Raw genomic sequence first — 19,519 nt, 5'->3', positions numbered from 1 at the left:
GTGTGTTACCTTGTTACTTTGAAACCAATTTCTGTTGTGATGTGTGCTCATGCAGAATCTAACCTGGAAACAAAAAGGTCAAGTGCAGTTGCTGTTTTTGTCAGCTATCATTAAAGTCTATATCTCATTGCATCAACCTTAAAAAAGTGGATTTGAATTTCGCCTTCGCATTGAACATTATTTTACACCTATTCTCTCTTTCAGATTTACATCCTCCCTTGTGATGATCCCTTTTGTTACCAATCAGACTCATTCACCTTTGCCTTTTATTGCATATTTCAGATAAATTCAAATCAGAAAAAGCTGTTCGTGAGAGCGCTCCTGTACCACCCGGAAATGAAGGAAATACTTTTCATCCTGCCGGAGAGACGAAGAGTGAAGATTCTCAAGAATTTTCTAGCAATCTTGGTAAGCAAATGATTTTTGAACACTCTCCCTAGTACATACATAGAACTTTTTATCTATAATTGGCAACTACATCATCTCACTACTGAATAAGTGACTAATAATATAGTCAAAATCTTTGCGGTGACTGTAAACCTGACCAAAAAGGAGCGAACGCCGAAGGTTGATTATTTAAATTATATCGAATAGACAAGATAAACCTGTATCTTAACCATTCAGCCCATCGCATTGCTATGGCTTGTTCTGCTGACTTTTAATCTCAGGAATCAGTCTGCAGGTCTTATTTTTCCCACAAGACAGTACTAAAATGTGACCAGATCATTGAAAATGGACCTTCATCTTCTTAGAGAATATTTTCCTTAACTTTTTGCAAATGCATGGTGAAAGAATAAGGGAATTTTGGTGCAAGTTTGATCCTGAAAGTTCTAAAATTGACAGAGATTTGAGTCCTGAAGTTCCTAGACGAAGTTTCTCAGGTTGCAGAAAAATGTTGTTGAAGCTCTTGAAGAAAGTTAAAAAAAATCCCCTCTGCGGGGAAAGACAATCTCCCTTTCACAGATCCAAAGAATGAAGGTGTCTTAAAATTGAAAGAGGTCTTATATAATCTCTATTGTTTAATATTAACAAAATAATAATGTAATTATTCCTTATTTTCGACTAGTTTTTCCTGTGATATGCTTTGTCTCCAAGAATATTTTTGTCTTAAAAGTTTCATCTAACCACTTTTTCCCCCTTTTGAATTCAGGGACTGGAGAGTATGCAGATCCTAGGTGCCTTAAAACATACAACCAGTTAAATAAATTCTTAAAAGCGGTGGAAGAATCTTTTGTGCCTTTCTGCGCTGATCCCAGTCTCAAACAATTCAGATTCTTGTGCCAGGTATGAGATTGAAAAACATGAAAAAACATAATAAATCAACTTAATCTTTTTGTTTTCTTTGTAGAAAAATTCTGGTATAAGAAATAATAGTTAAGCAGAGCAGAGGCTTTGTAACGAAGCTTATTGACGGTGAAACTACCAGACCACGTACCTTGTTTTGCAACGTCGAAGACTTCCTGTCATATGTACTTTCTTTTTTAAATAGAAAACTACTCTACGTCAATACTTGAAAACTTCCATGTTTTTTCCTTTCTGAGCGAAGAAAACTCTGTAAGAATTTCAAGAAATGATACGGATTTGTTCTCCTTTAATAAAATTAAATGAAAGCGGACATTATTAAACACCGCAAACAAGATACGTGGTCTGGTAGTTTCACTGTCGATATTGTGTTTAGTGCTTGTTATACTCATTTTATAGATTGGTCAGCCTATTTTGCTCAAGTAGAAACCAATCATAACTGGTTCTACCCATTTTTTCGAACTAAAGGTTAAAGTGCTTGTTTTATCGACTGACATCTCATAGTTTTCTGAAAAATCTCTTGCTGAGTGAGTAAATGTGAGTCCAAAGGACGGATTCCTTGATAAGATGCAAAAGCAAAAAAAATTGGCTGGTCTCTTTTCCTCCAGATTTTTTACCCAATGTATTTAATTAAATTTCCAGAAAGCGGTCATTACTCCTGTCAATGCTATCTCTCCAGAAAGCAAAGCCCATCTTGTAGATAAATATGATAAACTGTCGAATCTGCTAGCCGGCAGATCAGTTACTGTCAATAATAAATCATTCAGTGCGACCAGTCATCCCCTGGGAATTCAGTTCTGTAAATATACATTAGCAAAAAAATTCGTGGTAAGTTCTCATATTTTCTATTCGGTTTCGCTTTTTATGTGGTATTTTTTTTATTTTATTGCTTAAGTGTTCTTTTTAATAGTCAAATGGTATATAGTGAACATGTTTGGAATATGAAGGAAGGGGTTACTTGGGATCCCAGTTGTTCTGCTCTGCTTTAATGAGGAAAAATGCGACGTTCCACATACATTTGTTTTTATTTACTGCATGTGTTATATCTGGAGGTTAACAGGGAGCATTTGTATTTGTAATTTAAAGTTAGGAACATGTGTAATCATAGCCAACAACTATTGCGCTGGAGCAATTCAATGGGTCCCTGATAGCGCGAAGTATCAAGCCCGATAACTGTGATAAAAAAGGGCTGTAGTTCATTGCAGTACATTCCGTTCTAGCACAATAGGTATTCAAAAAAAAACTTGTATCAGCTCCCTCTTTTTTATTAATTTTTAGCACTTCTCTTAGTTAATTGTAAGTTTGCTAACTCTTTGTTTCTCTTTTTTTGGTGTTTACAGGAACAAGGAGAGAAGAATGTCTCTAGTCACCCAGAAGCGGCATTTGCTATCGCCACCATCATTGTAGCTTTATGGAAGTTGTACCCAGATTTCGGTCAGCTTTTGCTTGCATTCTTTCACAGAGTAAACCCTTACTTGATACCTGCTTGCTGGCCACAAGTGGAAGGACAATCCAACAAAGATTATTATAAGTAAGTACAAATTATTTTTTAACAAGCGGTCCGGCAGGCTAGTTGTTGATTTAAATAGACAAAGCAATAGACAAAGAAGACACAGGGAGTATGGAGCTATCCTATTGGTTGAAATGGGTGGTTTCTATAGACCAAGGGTGAAAATGATGGACTAACTGGAGGGTTTCTAGTCGGTTACCATTAGTTAGTCTATTACTTACCTCCTTTGTCCATTACAACCACCCGCTTCCACCAGTAGGATCCCTCCACATCCCTTTTGTCTTCTTTGTCCTTCTCTTATTGTCTATCGTTTTCAACAATTAGCCTGCAGTGCATGAACATTTAAATATGTTCCTTACCTATAGTTTTTCCCCCTTTATGTGCTTCTGCCCTACCAAAGCGGAGTATGTGATTTTTATTCTTCCAAAATTATATTCTATCACCTCAATTTAACATGCCATACTTCAAAACTAGCTCTGTGAAACGGGATCCGTATCCCAATTATACTAAGAACGTCACTGAACTTGTTCATATGCTGCACCTCCCAATTCTTATTAATTTTTCAATTCATTTGTGTGATCTGTAATGACCGCATCATTATGCTAACTTATCATATTTTATTCTTATAGGTATGTTTAATTTTTCTGATATCTCATTGGCTATCGTTTAGAGTGGGTAATAGATATTTTCAGAGGAAGTTTTCAGATTGATTTACCAGTGGTCTCATAACTCTCTGTGGATATACTACACATCAAGAAAAAATTTGAATTTAGAATGTCGGAAATTGTTTTAGGACTAAGAGCTGTTCATTAAATACATATATTCAAAGAAAAAATATTTGGAAGTACTAATCAGAGTGAAATCGTGGTGAAAATCAACAAAGTATTTTTTCAAATGAAGATCTAGAAAACAAATAATAACCAAAGGAAAGGCACTTCCACCTACTGTACAAAATATTCAATTTTTACAGAAAACTAAGAGGTAATTTTTCCTCTCTGAAACAGTCATCTAGTCTATCTTGCATCAGCTTTGCTCTTGTCCATCAAGTATGATATTCTGAAGCTCCGCTAAGTAATCCCAGTGTTTATCGTTAAAACTACCAGTCTGAGCCATAAAATTCTTCAAAGTAGCTATAGATGCCAAAGCCTCCTCTGTGCTCACACAAGGAACCTCTTCCTCTAATTCCTCTATCAATTCACCAGCAGCTATCGTACTCTCGCTCATTTCCTCTGAGTTATTTACAGGATTGTCAGTCTTATTCTCTATGAGTAATATCAAATCATCAATCTCTTGATCAGAAATATTTTCAAGTATGTCGATTCCATCCTCGTCATCCAAATTATCTGATTCTTCGGAGATTTCGATAGGGCTTGCAGTTGGACTGCATGATCTGTGTTCGATTTCTCCGGTAGATAGATCGGGAGCAGTGTGGGAAGTAGCGTTTGGACAAAAGCCAGACTCTTGAAATGATCTCAGAAATGAAGCTGATTCTACTTCCTCCCAGTGATTCTGCAAATAATGAATACAAGACATAAATCAAGTTCATCAAAGAGGACTCGCAAATGGACTGCGTTTAGCAGAAAGGAACCAAGCCACATCAGCTATTGCCAAGTTTAACTGAGCAATTTTGTATTTTGCAGGAGAACGTTTGTGCAGATTCCTTCGAAAATTTCAAGGAATTTGCTTCGCACACTGCAAAGAAGTAACAGGAATTTGCACAAAAATTCACACAACCGTTTTCATGTAAAAAATTAAATTGCCCAATTGAATTTGGCAATGGCTGGTGTGGCTTGGTTCCTTTCTGCTCAACGCGGTCTACATCAGAGATGAAAGGAAAGAAAAAAATTTGATTTAACCATATTCTGACAATCAATTACTACTGACTACAATGTGCTACTTGCAGGGCCAATACAACCAGAGATATCTAAATAACAGGAAAGTGTCGGAATTTTTTAAAGTCAGGGAAAACCTGAGAACGTTCGGGAAAATGATGAAAGTGTCGGGGAAAATCTTCAAAATACCTTCATTTGCTTTCTAAAACAGGTTCGACGTTGAAGACAACAAATTTTGCATGAAAACTTTTATAATTCATGATTCTTTAACCATCTGGCAAATCCTCAATTATCAGGGAATTTCCCCAAAGTTTTTCAGAGAAATCAGGAAATTTTACTCTCTAAATTCTGTGGCATATTGCAGGAGATGAGGAGAATTTGAAAGTTGGAAGGGTCTTTTTCCCTGAAATTTCTTCAAAATTCAATGCAAACTGAGGGCAAAAATATTTTCTGTACTTATGTGTTCTCTTGAACTTTCGTTATTTATCAGCTGTAACTATCTTCAATATAATCAGAATAGAACAAACTTAAACTTACCGCAAATAATGAAAGCATTTGACGAAAGTGCTCCCTTACAAGAGCTTTGGTAACAGTTGTTTTACTGAGACACAAATTTTCTAACCAATAAGCAGTAGCTTCCTTGAAAGATTGTTCGGTGGCTTTTAGCACTATATTGTAAATGGGCAGTAGACATGAGGTAGAACATGAAGGGGCCAAAAATATTTTTACATGATCAACGTTTGGAAAATCAAAACGTGCCAGGGAGTTCCCTAAAAACAGCGCAGCCTTTCTTCTTTCGGCTGATATTCTGGTATCAAACTCAATAATCCATTTATAAAACTCTTCTTTCGTCATCCATGAACTTATGTTGAGAACATACGCATAAGGTAGTGTTTGATTTTTGCTGGGAACAGAAAGAAAAAATGGATAGAAAACATCTTGTCTCTAATCGAGTAATTTAGAATAAAAAAGCCATATTTTCATCATAATAAACCACTATCTCTGTAGCTAAGAACCAAAGAATTGTAACTACATTTCCACCAATTCGAGAAATTAGGGAAAAACCATGAGATAGCTCAGTTGCCTGCTGCATATTTTACACAATTTAAAAACCCTTTATCTCGGGCCTGGCTCTAGATGTCATTATAAACTTTTTACATGCATTGATCCCTTATGAAGTTTGTCGAGAACGCAAGAAACTCAATTTTTTCAAAATTGCAAGTTACGTTTTTTTGGCTCTTACTTACAGATTTATTAACAATAAAAAAAAGTCATAAGGGCCAAAAACTTAATTGTTGCGATCATTCTTTCGCAACTACTATATTTCAAAGAGATCGCTCAGCTATATTGGATTAAGAATTCTTTTTCTTTCGAAAATTAACCTTCTTATCTCTTGGGCAATACCTATTAATTAATAAGTCAGAGTGGTGCAGCCAGTTTCAGTAGAAAGTAAAATCAAGTTTAATTATAAATTACTGCAATTGACTGGAAAAGTAGACTCTCAAACTGGCATGCACCGTTTGTGCACTACCATAAAAAAAAAATCCATGGAAAACAATCAAAACCAACCAAAAAAATGTAAGAGTTTTTGATAAATCCCTGAACCTGATTAAGTCATGAAACCCTTCAACTTAATGTAATGGAAATAGTTTGTTACTCAATTCAAAAAAGGGATGCCCCAGTCCCAGGTGTTGAACAATTTAAAATGTTGAGTGTTACTCCAAAAACTTACTTCAAGAGTTCGTTTTTCCCGAACACTACAGGCTTGTCTCTGTGTGATCCATCAATACTTGAGCAAAGTAAAATTGAAAATTGGTCATTGCTGTTGATAGCACCATCTCTTTCCACATATTGTTTGCCCATTACAGCTACCGAAGATAATCCAAAAATATCTGCACAATATATATCTGCAAGTCTATAATCAGCCAAAATTTCTGCTGATACATCTGTTTTCCATTGACTTCCATCTCCACTCTTGAAAGATTTTTTATTTGGAGTGTAATTTGGTGTTATATTGTAACGGGTCTTAAATCTGTAAAACCAACCATTTGAAGATCTGAAGTCACTGAATTGCAGTTGTTGAGCTATTTCAGTTGCTTTCTCCTTGAACATCGACTCGTAAACTTTAATTCCATTGGCGGTAGCATGGTCAAACCAATTAAGAAGTGCTTTTTCAATTCTCTCATATTTTGATTTTTTGAACCTCTTTTTATCATCTGCGTTATGATGTTCCTTCGCAAGTTTTATCAATCTGTCTTTTCTTTTTAACAATTGCCTTATTGTTGAGACCCCTATTCCATACTTAGCCGCCACTTCTTTGTGAGAAATACTTTTGTTTTCTTCTAAGAACTTTAGTATCTCAAATTTTTCCTTTACTGCTATTTGCTTACGGTTTCTTTCTTTCTCCATTGGCCGCTCATCTAACTGTCCATGGCGACGAAATCATTCAGGACCTAGGACTAAAAGTTTGCCCATGCTCATCATTGTTGGGTAGAAAATAACAATGTGTGGCATACCAGTAACATGATCATTTCATACTCATTTTAATTTCTCGTTGTTTCCATACTCTGTTTCATAGCAGAGCACTTCACCAATAACTGTAGAATCAATCAGTACAATGCAGAAACTTCACTCTGAAAATAACCCCTCACTTATTCATTAAAAACTTTAATTATTAAACTTTTCCTATCATTAATGACCCTTTCCTACAATATCTCGTCAAAATTTCCGTTTCAACTTTATTTGTAAACACAGAGCGGAATGTAAACATTGTGATTTCTGTTTTAGGTTAGGAAAAGCACAATTAGACCGATTCTGGTCCGGTTACGCTGGCTTTTTCCAATTATTCCTCTTTTCGAACAAAAGGAATTTTATTGGCAAATTCTGAACCAGGCGGTTTGATTGGTCCAGAGCGGTTCATTCCATTTATTCCAAGTTGAACCAAATTAAGCGGGAATTTCAAATAATTCCGGATATCCTGTTTTACATATCGTTTCCGTTTCCGGTAAAACAGAGTTGTCAGTTTTGTTTATTTAGTAAAACTGACAACTCTGTTTTACCGGAAACGGAAACGATATGTAAAACAGGATATCCGGAATTATTTGAAATTCCCGCTTAATTTGGTTCAACTTGGAATAAATGGAATGAACCGCTCTGGACCAATCAAACCGCCTGGTTCAGAATTTGCCAATAAAATTCCTTTTGTTCGAAAAGAGGAATAATTGGAAAAAGCCAGCGTAACCGGACCAGAATCGGTCTAATTGTGCTTTTCCTAACCTAAAACAGAAAACACAATGTTTACATTCCGCTCTGTGTTTACAAATAAAGTTGAAACGGAAATTTTGACGAGATATTGTAGGAAAGGGTCATTAATGATAGGAAAAGTTTAATAATTAAAGTTTTTAATGAATAAGTGAGGGGTTATTTTCAGAGTGAAGTTTCTGCATTGTACTGATTGATTCTACAGTTATTGGTGAAGTGCTCTGCTATGAAACAGAGTATGGAAACAACGAGAAATTAAAATGAGTATGAAATGATCATGTTACTGGTATGCCACACATTGTTATTTTCTACCCATCAATGATGAGCATGGGCAAACTTTATGGGAAAGTTAAATAATTCTTTTATTGTTTATCCCACAGATTAGTCCAGATCACCTTGTGGGATGAAATGTTCCGAGGAATTCAAGAATTAGTTTCTCAGTAGAATTCATGTGGTTCAATATTTCCAGATTAAAAGATCCAGCACTTTCCCCCTTAATTTGGAATGTCTATCTCTCATCTATTCTGGATGAATCGATCTTCACCGCCAGATTATAATATATCATATTTTTGAAGTTTAAAGTCTTAGAAACCGAAAATTAAAGCAAAATCCTAGCAAAATGAGACTTTTGGTTCCTAGTTTTGAATTCCGGCCAGGCCCCCCATGAGAGCAGTTAATTGCTACCAACTGTTGTAAGAATATTGAAACAGAATACTTAGCATAACAGTACTTGATAAAATCTTATTTGATCAAAAACCATTATTACATATTACTATTTATACTTTATTAAAGCTTTATAATCAGATTCAAGAGGAAATTTCTCTCGATCCGGTCAAGTTCTTTCACTACTGGTAGTGCCATAAATTTTCTAAAGTTGCCTAACTTGTAGCAAAATTACTCACGCTTTCTAAGCATTGGCTAGATTGGACGTTAGCGATCTGGACTAATCTGTGAGGAAAAGTGGAAGTGTTGCCATACCTGAATTTTTTTGAATTTTCCATCCGACATCACTGATGGCAGGAGGCGGGAAATAATTAAAAATTTAAACAACTAGGCTGCATATTATCATGCTCACCATTGCTCTTGAAATCTTACAAGGTTTTATTTATTTCATGAAAAATGGCCCTCAATTTCAATTTTTTAATATTTCACTGAAAGTTCACAGGATAATTTCATGATTTCGCCTTGACTTTCCATTCCTATCGAAAATATTAACCGTCTGACATTCATGTTCAATAATTAAATACCTACCTTTGTCGTTTTTACACAGATTATTAGGTTACGAATACTCGGAGGATGATGAGGTAGAGAAACAAGATAAATACTTAAAACGACTATCTGGTGTTGTCAGACTGTATGCTGCTATCACTATAACAAAAACCAAGGCTGGTGTGGACTATCATCCTCACGGCTTATCTAATGCTTGGCGATGGTTTGCAGCCATTCTCAATCTTGGTAAGTGAAGAAAGATGTATTTCATGAATTGATCTAATTTAATCGTTAAAGCTTTGTTTTTCTTCAATTTTGATGCCCATTTCGTATTTTGAACTGTCAGTCGCAGTTAGGGGCCGTTCATAAATTACGTAAGCCTCCAAGGGGTAGGGGGGTCTCTAACAGCCTACATTTAAAGAAAATTCAGAAAATCCATTTTTCGTCAAGTTGATAATAAAATTCAAGATGAAATAGAGGAAATCAGCACGCTGACCGATCGGACCATGCTCCTGTCATTTCTCTTGATTCCCACTTCTCCACTCCAAAAGATGATGAGTAATGACTTCATCCTCATGTCAACTTTATACTTTTAATATTCCAAAGACAGAAAAACCTCCACTGGTGCTCCACGTATTTTTGTTTATTTATTAACTAGTTGTTATATTAATACTTCCTATGAATTTACTTCAAAAATTTAGTTTCACCAATGAAAATTTTGGCCTGAAAACATTGTTTTTCTCAAAGAAAACGTAGTGCTTTGACTTTCGATAATTGAAATAATAGGGGGAAAAGGCCAGTCGAGCATCACGTAATTTCTAGAGGGGAGGTAAGGGATGCCATGCGGTGCCTTACGAGGGAGGGAGGGGGGTCCAAAAATGGGAAAAAGTACCTTAGATAATATATGGATGGCCCCTTAGCCACAATAGTCAAATTATAAATCCAATTATTGATTTTACAACTTCAAAATAAAAAATTCAGGACTGCATAAAAAAGCAAAGGATTCAACGTTCAACGTCATGTAGATTTCGTTATTCTTTAATTCGATGTTCCTCATGACTCTCTGAGCTTGATGAAAAAAATTGAAATTTCCAAGTGCCTCTTTAAGAAAAGGGAATTTTTCTGTACTTTACATGCATCTTCTAGTAGAAATGTTTGTGATTAAGTGGAGAGATCCTGTTTCCTTGCTGCCAACTGGCTGGGAAGGTTACAGATAGATGCCGCATAAACTGGTTCGGAACCAAGGCCCTACATATGGAGATCAGCAGCAGCGCCTCATCTCTCTAAGAAAATGCACAGTAAAATGCTGAAAAATTCACTTCTTAGCATCGCCTCTCTTAAAATAGGTGTATAGAAAGTATGATTTTCGAAGCTCATCATGCTCAGGAGGTCGTAAAAAAATATCATATCAAATAGGAACCAAATGTAGCCAGCTCCGCATCATTTTGATTTTCCCTGCTGAGTCCTTTTGATTGTCACAATTCTGGTCTGGTCTGATACTTTTCGGTATTTTTTACCCCGGAATGTTGTAAAGCACTCCGGTGAGTTGTAGCACAATTATTTCAATTTGGAATTTTTGGACATCCGAGTCCTTTTTCCTGTGGACAGTCGCCTGCTCCCAATTTTCTTTATTTACATATTACTGTATTGATTAAAAATGATGATATCGTATCCAATACAAATTAAGAAAAAAATCGCCTTTCTCAATTTATAAATAGCAGTTGAATATAATTTGTTTTCTTTTCAGAGCCTGTACCTGATGTCACAGCAACATTCCTCCTAGATTTTATACAAGTTGCAGGACCTGACATGGCTAAATTTTACCAGAAACAATTCCAAAAGCTATTAGCTTTTATCTGTAAAGAATATTTTCCTTTAATTGAAAAGGTAAGTGAAGTTTCTGTCCACAACTTTGTTGCAGTTTGTCTATCATCTCTTCTTCGCATCAATAACTCAAAAAAATGTAACCTCCTCTGTAACTTCGACTACTTTTACAGGTTTCAAAAGAAACAACCTCTTCATTCCATCTCAGTCGATTTTAGAGTCATTTATCAAAATTTGTAATTCTACAAAGATGACTGGTGTGAATGATTGCTCTGATTACAAATTATTTAAAAAAGTCAATTTTTTAAATTAAAATTTACGGCAAAAAAAAAAAAAATGAGTGTGCTGCTAGACTAAATTGGATGTCCTTTGGCTTTAGTGCCTAATTATTATATAATAAAAATGTTTATTTTTTATACAAATGCACAAAATGAAATAAATGACCCAACAAAGTTCCTCGTAAAAATCGGATTGAGGAAGAACATGCAACCAATAAGGAGCACATTTGCAAAACCAGCCTTATCCTTTTTTTTTTCATAAAAATAAAATAGCGCTGGAAATAAATGCTCTATGGTTTCGGGCATCTGGAAACATGTTGATTCGCAAACTCATCAAATCCCCACTTAGTGAAGGTATAAAATACGTGCACTGCAGCAAAAGCAGCCACACTGCAGATGTATTTTTTCATCTTGCTCAAAACAGATGAACGCGGACGTGGCAAGCTCTGCATGAAGGTTCAGAAGATATGTCTATATTGTATTCCATCAACTTTCTTTACTCTCAAAACCTAAATTTCCTTTTAATCTTTTCATTATCATTAATTTGAACTTCACGGAAAAAAAAAGAATTGCTGTATCAGCAATTCAATTGCTAAAAACAGTGAGTGCAATGTTTCAACGCAGATTTTACAACAAGAAAATGCTACTTTAACCACATTGTAAACTAATTTAACCACGGGGGTGGTTAAAGTAGCATTTTTTTGTTGTAAAATCTGCGTTGAAACATTGCACTCACTGTTTTTAGCAATTGAATTGCTGAATCACCAATTTTTTCCGTGTTGAACAAGTAACTTTTTTCTCTTTGTGCAGTTATTTTTTTTTTTTTTAATTTTAACCAATTGTTTGCAGGTTTCTCCTGAGGGTGGCGGAGCTCCATTAAACAGGTTAAAAGAGGCCTTAAGTCAGATCTTGAAAAAGGGACAAATACCCCCTCCGAAAGGTTTACTACCCCAATCCTTTTGGATTTAGTAAGAAAACAGTATGTATTATTATTATTCTGATTAGTACTTCAATTGATCCAGGTACCTGAATTTTTTTAATGCCATTTATCAAATGCATGTATATAAAACACTTTGGATAGAATATTTGTAAAAAATTTTTTAAATCATCCAGATCTACTTTCTCGGAGGAGCTACTGAAGTATAGAACAGATGCCCTGCATCTAAAATATTAGTGATACTAATTCTAATTTTTTTTATAAAATAGGTAATCAATTTTACTTTCAATGCCCTTTGGCACAGGGCCAAACAGTAGGTCATTGTCTTGAAGAGCCTGCTTTTTTAGCAGCCATGTGAATCTTCTTAGAGTTATTACAAAATAAGTTGGTGCACCTTTAGTGCGCAACAGAAAATTAGCTGTCTTCAGTTTAGCATCAAAAGTAAATGGAAGAATCAAGATAAAATATCTTCTTTGATGATTCCCCTGTGCTCTAAAGGTGAGTGAACTTATTTGGTGTGGACTCTACTTCGGAAGGACTTAAAATGAATTTAACTAATTTAGATTTTACCCTCTTAGAAATAATTTTAGGTAGGATTGAGTAATTTATTTTTTAAAAAATAAGCCTCTTCAAAGATAGTAACAGAAGAGAAAATTGAAAAATTGAATACCCGAGAATCCAAATAATCATTTTCTTGTCTCTCCTGTTCATTGCATCTAAGGATATATGTTACCTCGTTTTTTTCTTTTTTGTTTCATTGTCATCATTTCCATGTCTTTTCATGAAACTTCTGTTAGACTAACAACTGTTTTTTACTCAGCTATCATAAATGTCCTGAAAAATTATGAAAGTATAGTTTGAAATCATGGTGCCCTTTTACTGATAATTAGTTTCATGCAAGAAAATAATTGAAGGGGAAGTTAGAAATAATAAAAAATTATATACTCATGACTGAATGTCAACTCATTTTGTAAATGCTGTTTTGAATGGGACGCTAGACAAGGTATGAATTAAAGCATGTTGCAGTATATCGTCGGTTAAACATTTCTTGTGGGGAATTCACTCAGTGTTTAAAATACTAATATTTCGTTCTGGGGTTGATTTTTTAACTCCTTGTTTTGTGAATTGTTTTCTACTTAAGATTCTGAAGGGAAAATATGTGACGCTTTTTCTGGAAAAGATCTAAACTCAAACCTTGTCTAGTGGCCCAGGTATAAAATATCAATGTGAATCATTGACTGAATTTGTGGTCGTTAGTGAGAGAGCCGTGCTCTATGTAACTTGCTCAACACCCATTTTTTTAAAAAATTTATAATTCAAATGTTAGAGAAACCTCAGGAAGAATCTATTTCTGCACGAAACTTTTCCAATGTCTTTGTGATTGTTTTAGCCTCGCATTAATTGTGGAATAATTAATTATTTTAGTCTCAAGGTTAGTATAGATTTTTTTCTTCTTTACAGAAATGTTCTCTGCAGGAATGATCAAATGTAATTTACTCAATTTTAAATAAATAACAAAAAATGTTGCATCATTTTAAAAGCTATAGTAATTCATGTACATCAATTTTACCAAAAGGATCTTTTTTATATGAATCTTTTAATTTTTAAGCGCAGATTGGTTCCTTTTCTTGAGTTCACCTTACATTTTCAGACAATTGAAAACTTGTTCCTATGCATTTTAAAGAGGGGGAAAAACCTTTGGAATAAATCAATTTCACAAGTTTTTTTTTGTGTTTAAATCTTTTTGGTCATCTAAAAGTAGTACATCCAATGAACCATGTCGTTTCCATCATTTTCCTCAGAATTCTGAAACAAAGGAAGAAAAATCCAAAGACTTTTTTATTGAACCTACCTTGTACACACTAGGAGTAATATTTTTTAAGCTGCAGTTGCTCAACTGACCAGCAAAAAAAAGCTGGGTGTTAAACTGACTTATGTAATTTTGCTCTCAAATCGAAGAGTAATACTCACATAAAGTGAAGGGACTGAAAACTTTTTACTGGATTTTAAAGTTTCTCTCAAACTACTTAAAATGAAATTTGGTGTTTCAACTTGCAAAAACAGAAAATTTTGAATGCTTTGCTTGTGCATTATCTCCATTATATTCGCATGTTTAATATTTGCTCAAATCTGCAAGATAGATGCTCCATGTTCGAAATGATCGAGAACCATTACCTGAGCCAGACCATTACCCTGATCATATCAAGAGTTGCAAAAAAAATCAAACATCCTCACAAGCAGGCCAGCCACAAAATAGAACAACATTAAGTGAAAATATAATCCCATGTCTGTGTACTATCAAGTACTTCTATTATTGATCAGAAGCAAACACTTAAGCACCTTCGGAGGCAGCAAAAAAAAAAAAAAAAAAAAAAAAAAAAAAAAAAAAGAGTTAGTGACATAAGAAAATTACGAATTCTTACCAAGGCTCTCCTATGTGGTCTTCTTTGAGAACGCATGTACCTCGAAGCGAATAGACTTTCACTACCAATAAAAGTCTGCCAAAATTTTTCCCATCTAGATTTTGGGTAAACTATATTTTCCTCCGATTCCGTGAATTCGACGATTTCAAACGATTCATCATATTGAGTTGGAGTGGAACAAAAAAGTCTTCCTGACGACTGGTTTCTCAGTCGTACTATTTGCCTTTGTTCCTCTCTGGAAGCCTCAGCCACTGCAATGCATTGTTCCTCCTCTTTGAGAGCAGTTTCAACAAAAAAGTAACTCTGAATATAAATGCTGATTCCCTGTAATGCAAAAGATCTGAATTCAGAAATATTTCAACAAATGGATAGTGCCACAACCAATTTACCACCCAAATGGACGAGAAGAAAATATATGAATGAAAATTTTAATGTATACTTCCTGAGATTCATACATGGACAGCTATAGTAAAAAACTGTCCATCTTCAATCACAATATTTCAAATTTTCGCTTATTTTTAGAGAAAACCAATCATTTGTTTCTCTCCAAATTTTCCACACCCATTTAACAATTTTTACTGAAAATTTTTAGGAGTTATTATTATCAAGTCGTCTTCTTTTAAGAACTTAATCATAATCGGATATTTTGAAATACAGGCATAAAGGTATGCATCTCTAGACTGTACCCATCAATATTCAAAACTAAACCAATGGTATTCATCTTCGTACCACAGAATCAAATAAGGAATTACAATTTACTCAAACCAAGTACATTTTTCAGCTTCCTAGAAGTTGAAATTTTTTAAATTTTCAAAAAAAATTTATCTCATGTTAACTTACCAAAAGCACAGAATTTAGGATAAAAATTGTAAGAAGAATACTCAAATTCCTTGAAATCAACTGCCTGTATGACGAATAACAGCCATTTTTGTGACAAAACCCTGTTGGCATTGTTCCAAGGATTATGAATGGAGGATCAGTCAATGTATCATTTGAAATTCCCCTAAAAACTATCTTTTTTTCAGCAGAAAAACTTATATTTTTTGTAAACGTGGCATCAATACATGCAGAGGGTACTTCATTTTTTGGCAGCCAGTCATCAATTGAACGACAACCGCAACATCTACCCTGAAATATTATTTTAAAAATTTAATTCAACATTACATTAAGTCTTTTAAATAATACAAGAAGCATTCTACATTCCTAATTTAATTTTGGGACAAGGTACTTTAAATCCATCCTCGGCATAAACGTCTGTTTCGTCAATGTATTTTACCATTCTTTTTTATGCAGTTTTGAAACCTTTAAAATTTGGAATGAATAAATGAGAAGGCAATTATGTATCAAAGTTGAGTTAATTCGGTCTAGGCCTCTCTACAACAGGTCTTTTTTCCAAGTTTCCTTTTAATTTTTTGATCGGAAATCAGAGTTTGGATCTCGAAACATCTCAATTTTTAATTTGAATCTTTTCCCACCTTTCCCCCTCCTTACAGTACCTATGCATCTTTTCATATCTGAATCGATGATCTTCTCATCTACATCACTATTTCTATAAACATTACCATATTACATTCTGTATTGCAATAGTGTAATATATTAAAAACGATTGTTTGCAGGGAAATTCAATTTATTTGAACATAAGTACTAAAAATGCGAGACAGTATCACCTCCTTTTGAATTACATCCATGGAATGTCTGTTTACTGGATCCATCTCGTAGGAATTGATGAGCAATCTCATATCAGTATAGATGATATCACTCAGCGATAATAGTTGTGTTATTAAGTAAACGCTGATTGCCACTAGACCTGTCAGTATGATGACTGAACTGATTGCATGCTGAAATTTTAAAATTATTCATTGTGAAAATAGAGCGACAACATCCTTTAAAATGGATACCTGGTTATTTTTCTGGCAGATTCTAATGATCCAGTAGGCATTTTGCCCCTGAATTTCTACAGTTCAAGTATTTAACTCCAAAACAAAGGAGGAATATAAAAATACTTGGCAGGTTCTGTTCTCAGATATCCGTGATAAAAAAATGTTTTGCTTCTGTGGTACAATTAAACAATAGATTCCTTTCATACTTTTTTGTGAAAAATTACTTTTAAACGAAAAATGTCTAACTCAGGCTGAAAGATCGAAACCACAAACCTACATGCCTGAGCAGAAAGTGAGCGTTACCCGCTGCATGGAATCAAAAAATTGAAATAGAATCAAGCTGTGGTTTGCAGTATAATCAGCATCAAATTTCAGCATTGTAGGTACAATGAAATGGGAAAAAAACGTGTAACAAAAATCTGTCCATGGAAAAATAAATCGATCGGTGGGATTCCAGTGAACATAAAATTTAAGGATAGTTCGTTTATTTTGATATTATTTTTTATGAGTGGAGCAATTTCTGTTTTCCTTATTTGCATAAATCTTATCTTTTTTCTGTCATTTTATAGGTTATTTCAACTGAAATCTCCAGTTGATATAGAAATATTATATTACTTTTTCTGCCATGATTTAGTTAACCGATATGGATTTTAAACCTTTTTGTTTAAAAGCATTAGATACTCATTTTAAGAATAATTTTAAATCCTACCAAAGCCAAGAATAACAAATGTCCTCGCATTGCATGGCAGCCAACAGATATTATTAGAATACAATTTCCGCCTATGATGATGAACGCTTTGGCCAGGATACCTTGAATGATAATCGGCACTTTCAGCAAAGTGAATTTTCCACTATAGAACAAAAGACCTTGGATCATATAGTAAAATCCAAACATCTGAAAAAGAGACCAAGTCATTTTCAAGTTGTAATTTTTCCTCATCACGTCGCCAAATTTCTTATTAAAAATTTTCTTAATAAAATATGTTTTATTCTTGTCTCTCTCAAATGATGAAATGCAACAACAAAGGATGCAGCTGGTGTGTTTTTAGACAGAAGATTGTTCCTATATTGTCACTTTATCGTCTCTCAGAATTTTATTTACTAAATTTCTGGAGAAAATTCTGAGGACCATTTGACACTTGACTACCTTAGTTATATATCTTTCTTAGGTATGTAAATGAAAGTCATCATGCCTTCACAGTCTTATAAGGGACATGACAATGACTTGACTGCTAGTATATGCAATTCGATTTGTACCATTCAAGTACCAAGGTCCATACTTGGAAAACAAAATAATTTAGCGGGGGCTAAATTTCGTAATGTGATGATTTCCTTTTGCAACTTCCTGAAAACGATGAGTTTTTAAAACTGAAATTCGTATTCACCAAAATCAAGAAAATGAGGGCCTAACAGTGAATTATTATTCGGCACCAGCTTACACACATTTTCATACAGAGATTTGAGCCAGTAGCTGTGCATGTGCAAATGCTGCATTGCACACTAGTATCATCCAAAGGAATTTGATTATTTTCGTCTGTCCAGGATCCAGATTTGCATCATTCCAGACGGAGGAAAAAGAGTAGGTCTACTCGGGCACCATTCTAAAGTTGGAACATTTCTACCAGACAATGAATATCTAAATGCTAAAATCTATCTCCAGCTCCACCTCTCTCAAAACTGACTTGTAGAAAGTTTGATTTTTAAAGCTTGTCGTGTCCAGGAGGTTTCAAAAATCGTAACAAAACTTTTTGGTGCCGAGTCCTTTGGTTTTTCATGCAGGATTTTTTTCCCGCTTTTATATTTAAAAAAAAAAAAAAAAAAAAAAAAAAAAAAAGGTGGATATAACTATTCTTAGAGAATTTTTGGGAAACCATGTATCTCAGTTGTAGATTCCGGCACTTTTTTCTTAGGTGAGCCATCGATTAGTTGGTAAGATCAAATCGTAGATGAAAAAAAAAAAAGAACAACTGGACCGCGTTAAACTGAAAGGATCCAAGCCCCATCAGCAATTGCCAAATTTAATGGAGCAATTTAATTTTTTCCATCAAAACGGTTGAGCGGATTTTCGTGCCAATTTCGGTGAATTTTCTCCATATTACGAAGCAAATTTCCTAAAATATTCAAAGGAATCCACACAAACTTTCTCTCGTAAAAAATTAAAAGGCATAGTTTAATTTGGCAATAGCTGATGTGGCTTGGTTCCTTTCTGTTAAACGCAGTCAAACTGAGCCTCCTGCATTGGGGAGCAAGCCTGAACTTTTCATATTAGGTCATTTCATTGCAAATTAATGCCTACATTTTTGTTTTCTAAATTTTGCACTTGATCTTCCTTGTAAATTACTTCCAACCTTTCAGGTCACATCATTGCCTTTATGAAAGATTGATAATTGGAGGAAATGCTTACATAACACAGAGTCAGTAGTAAGTAATTGAATTTGATGACTCTCGTCTCCATCTCTTCAATGTTGTTTGGTCCTTTTACTCTTTCTTCAACCATACTCACAAGTTGGTAACCATAGCTACCATACTTCTGCTCAGAAAAGGAAGCAGCAGGGAAAAGTCCTTAAGTAACCTCAACAAGAAGTCACGAAAGAATGGACCATTAGACACAATAATCATGTCTAAAGATTAGATCTATTGTGTAATTAGATGGGGCAAGAATTAATAACACTATAAAATATATTTCCTCGAAGTTCCACGCTAAACTCGTTGAACGGTTAAAATATTCTAAAATCAACTCTAACGTCATAAAAGCGTTGTAGACATTTTCGCAATTATTCTCATCAATTTTCGATAACTGTACAGGTCATTTTGTGGTTAAATCCACCTACAAAATTAAAATATACAAGATTCATCTGTTGATCTGTGATAAAGTTTATAGCATTGGAGATATCTTCAGTTTTATACGATCAGTGCTTGCTTAGAAGAGCTCTTTCAGTGGAAATTTGATTTGACTTTCTCCCGTAGAAAAAAAAAATTTGAAAATAATTTGCTGACTTGCTACAGAACTGAAAATTTTTCTTTCTGTCTTTTTTGTTAGTCCACTTAATTAATGCAATGCAG

General features: G+C 34.4%; 3 protein-coding genes across 4 annotated transcripts in view; 1 reads left to right on the top strand and 2 right to left on the bottom strand.

Annotated features, from left to right (window-relative positions):
* The window catches only part of Gle1 (Gle1 RNA export mediator), a 23,239-nt gene extending 9,363 nt beyond the window's left edge, over positions 1–13,876 (top strand). Inside the window, exons 7-13 of the mRNA XM_019041135.2 lie at positions 283–408; positions 1,151–1,284; positions 1,945–2,130; positions 2,643–2,833; positions 9,176–9,360; positions 10,862–11,001; positions 12,066–13,876. Coding sequence (XP_018896680.2) covers positions 283–408; positions 1,151–1,284; positions 1,945–2,130; positions 2,643–2,833; positions 9,176–9,360; positions 10,862–11,001; positions 12,066–12,185 — 1,082 coding nt within the window. The 3' untranslated portion in view covers positions 12,186–13,876. The remainder of the gene's footprint in view (positions 1–282; positions 409–1,150; positions 1,285–1,944; positions 2,131–2,642; positions 2,834–9,175; positions 9,361–10,861; positions 11,002–12,065) is intronic.
* Positions 3,616–7,433, bottom strand: LOC109030263 (tigger transposable element-derived protein 4). Its single transcript, XM_019041136.2, has 3 exons — positions 6,377–7,433; positions 5,182–5,548; positions 3,616–4,321 (listed from the first exon to the last, which is right to left on the bottom strand). Exons 1-3 carry the CDS (start codon positions 7,051–7,053, stop codon positions 3,836–3,838), a joined length of 1,530 nt encoding a protein of 509 aa, XP_018896681.2. The 5' UTR covers positions 7,054–7,433; the 3' UTR covers positions 3,616–3,835.
* LOC109030264 (uncharacterized) lies at positions 12,487–19,519 on the bottom strand. 2 transcript variants are annotated; one of them, XM_019041137.2, is made up of 6 exons: positions 18,861–19,519; positions 17,166–17,351; positions 16,244–16,414; positions 15,417–15,704; positions 14,577–14,900; positions 12,487–13,959 (listed from the first exon to the last, which is right to left on the bottom strand). In XM_019041137.2, the coding sequence occupies exons 1-6, from the start codon at positions 18,951–18,953 to the stop codon at positions 13,906–13,908; spliced, it is 1,116 nt and encodes a 371-aa protein (XP_018896682.2). In that variant the 5' UTR covers positions 18,954–19,519; the 3' UTR covers positions 12,487–13,905. The 2 variants fall into 2 exon arrangements, with proteins under 2 accessions (XP_018896682.2, XP_072159692.1); XM_072303591.1 differs by having other exon boundaries at positions 12,487–14,900.

This window comes from Bemisia tabaci, chromosome 8 (assembly GCF_918797505.1).
Source record: "Bemisia tabaci chromosome 8, PGI_BMITA_v3".
NCBI classification, from domain to species: domain Eukaryota; kingdom Metazoa; phylum Arthropoda; class Insecta; order Hemiptera; family Aleyrodidae; genus Bemisia; species Bemisia tabaci.
Note: the sequence above shows the minus strand (reverse complement) of the source record. Positions and strands in the feature narration are given on the sequence as shown.

What these genes read in the sequence shown, in the direction of transcription:
- LOC109030263 (XM_019041136.2), bottom strand. Translation starts at nt 7,053, where the DNA reads ATGGAGAAAGAAAGAAACCGTAAGCAAATAGCAGTAAAGGAAAAATTT. An exon ending in GGGAAAAACGAACTCTTGAA is followed by an intron (nt 5,549 to 6,376) that starts GTAAGTTTTTGG and finishes TTCTGTTCCCAG; the next exon opens with CAAAAATCAAACACTACCTT. An exon ending in AAATGCTTTCATTATTTGCG is followed by an intron (nt 4,322 to 5,181) that starts GTAAGTTTAAGT and finishes CATTATTTGCAG; the next exon opens with AATCACTGGGAGGAAGTAGA.
- LOC109030264 (XM_072303591.1), bottom strand. Translation starts at nt 18,953, where the DNA reads ATGGTTGAAGAAAGAGTAAAAGGACCAAACAACATTGAAGAGATGGAG. An exon ending in TACTACTGACTCTGTGTTAT is followed by an intron (nt 17,352 to 18,860) that starts GTAAGCATTTCC and finishes TCTCTTTTTCAG; the next exon opens with ATGTTTGGATTTTACTATAT. An exon ending in TCCTAAATTCTGTGCTTTTG is followed by an intron (nt 14,901 to 15,416) that starts GTAAGTTAACAT and finishes TTTGCATTACAG; the next exon opens with GGAATCAGCATTTATATTCA.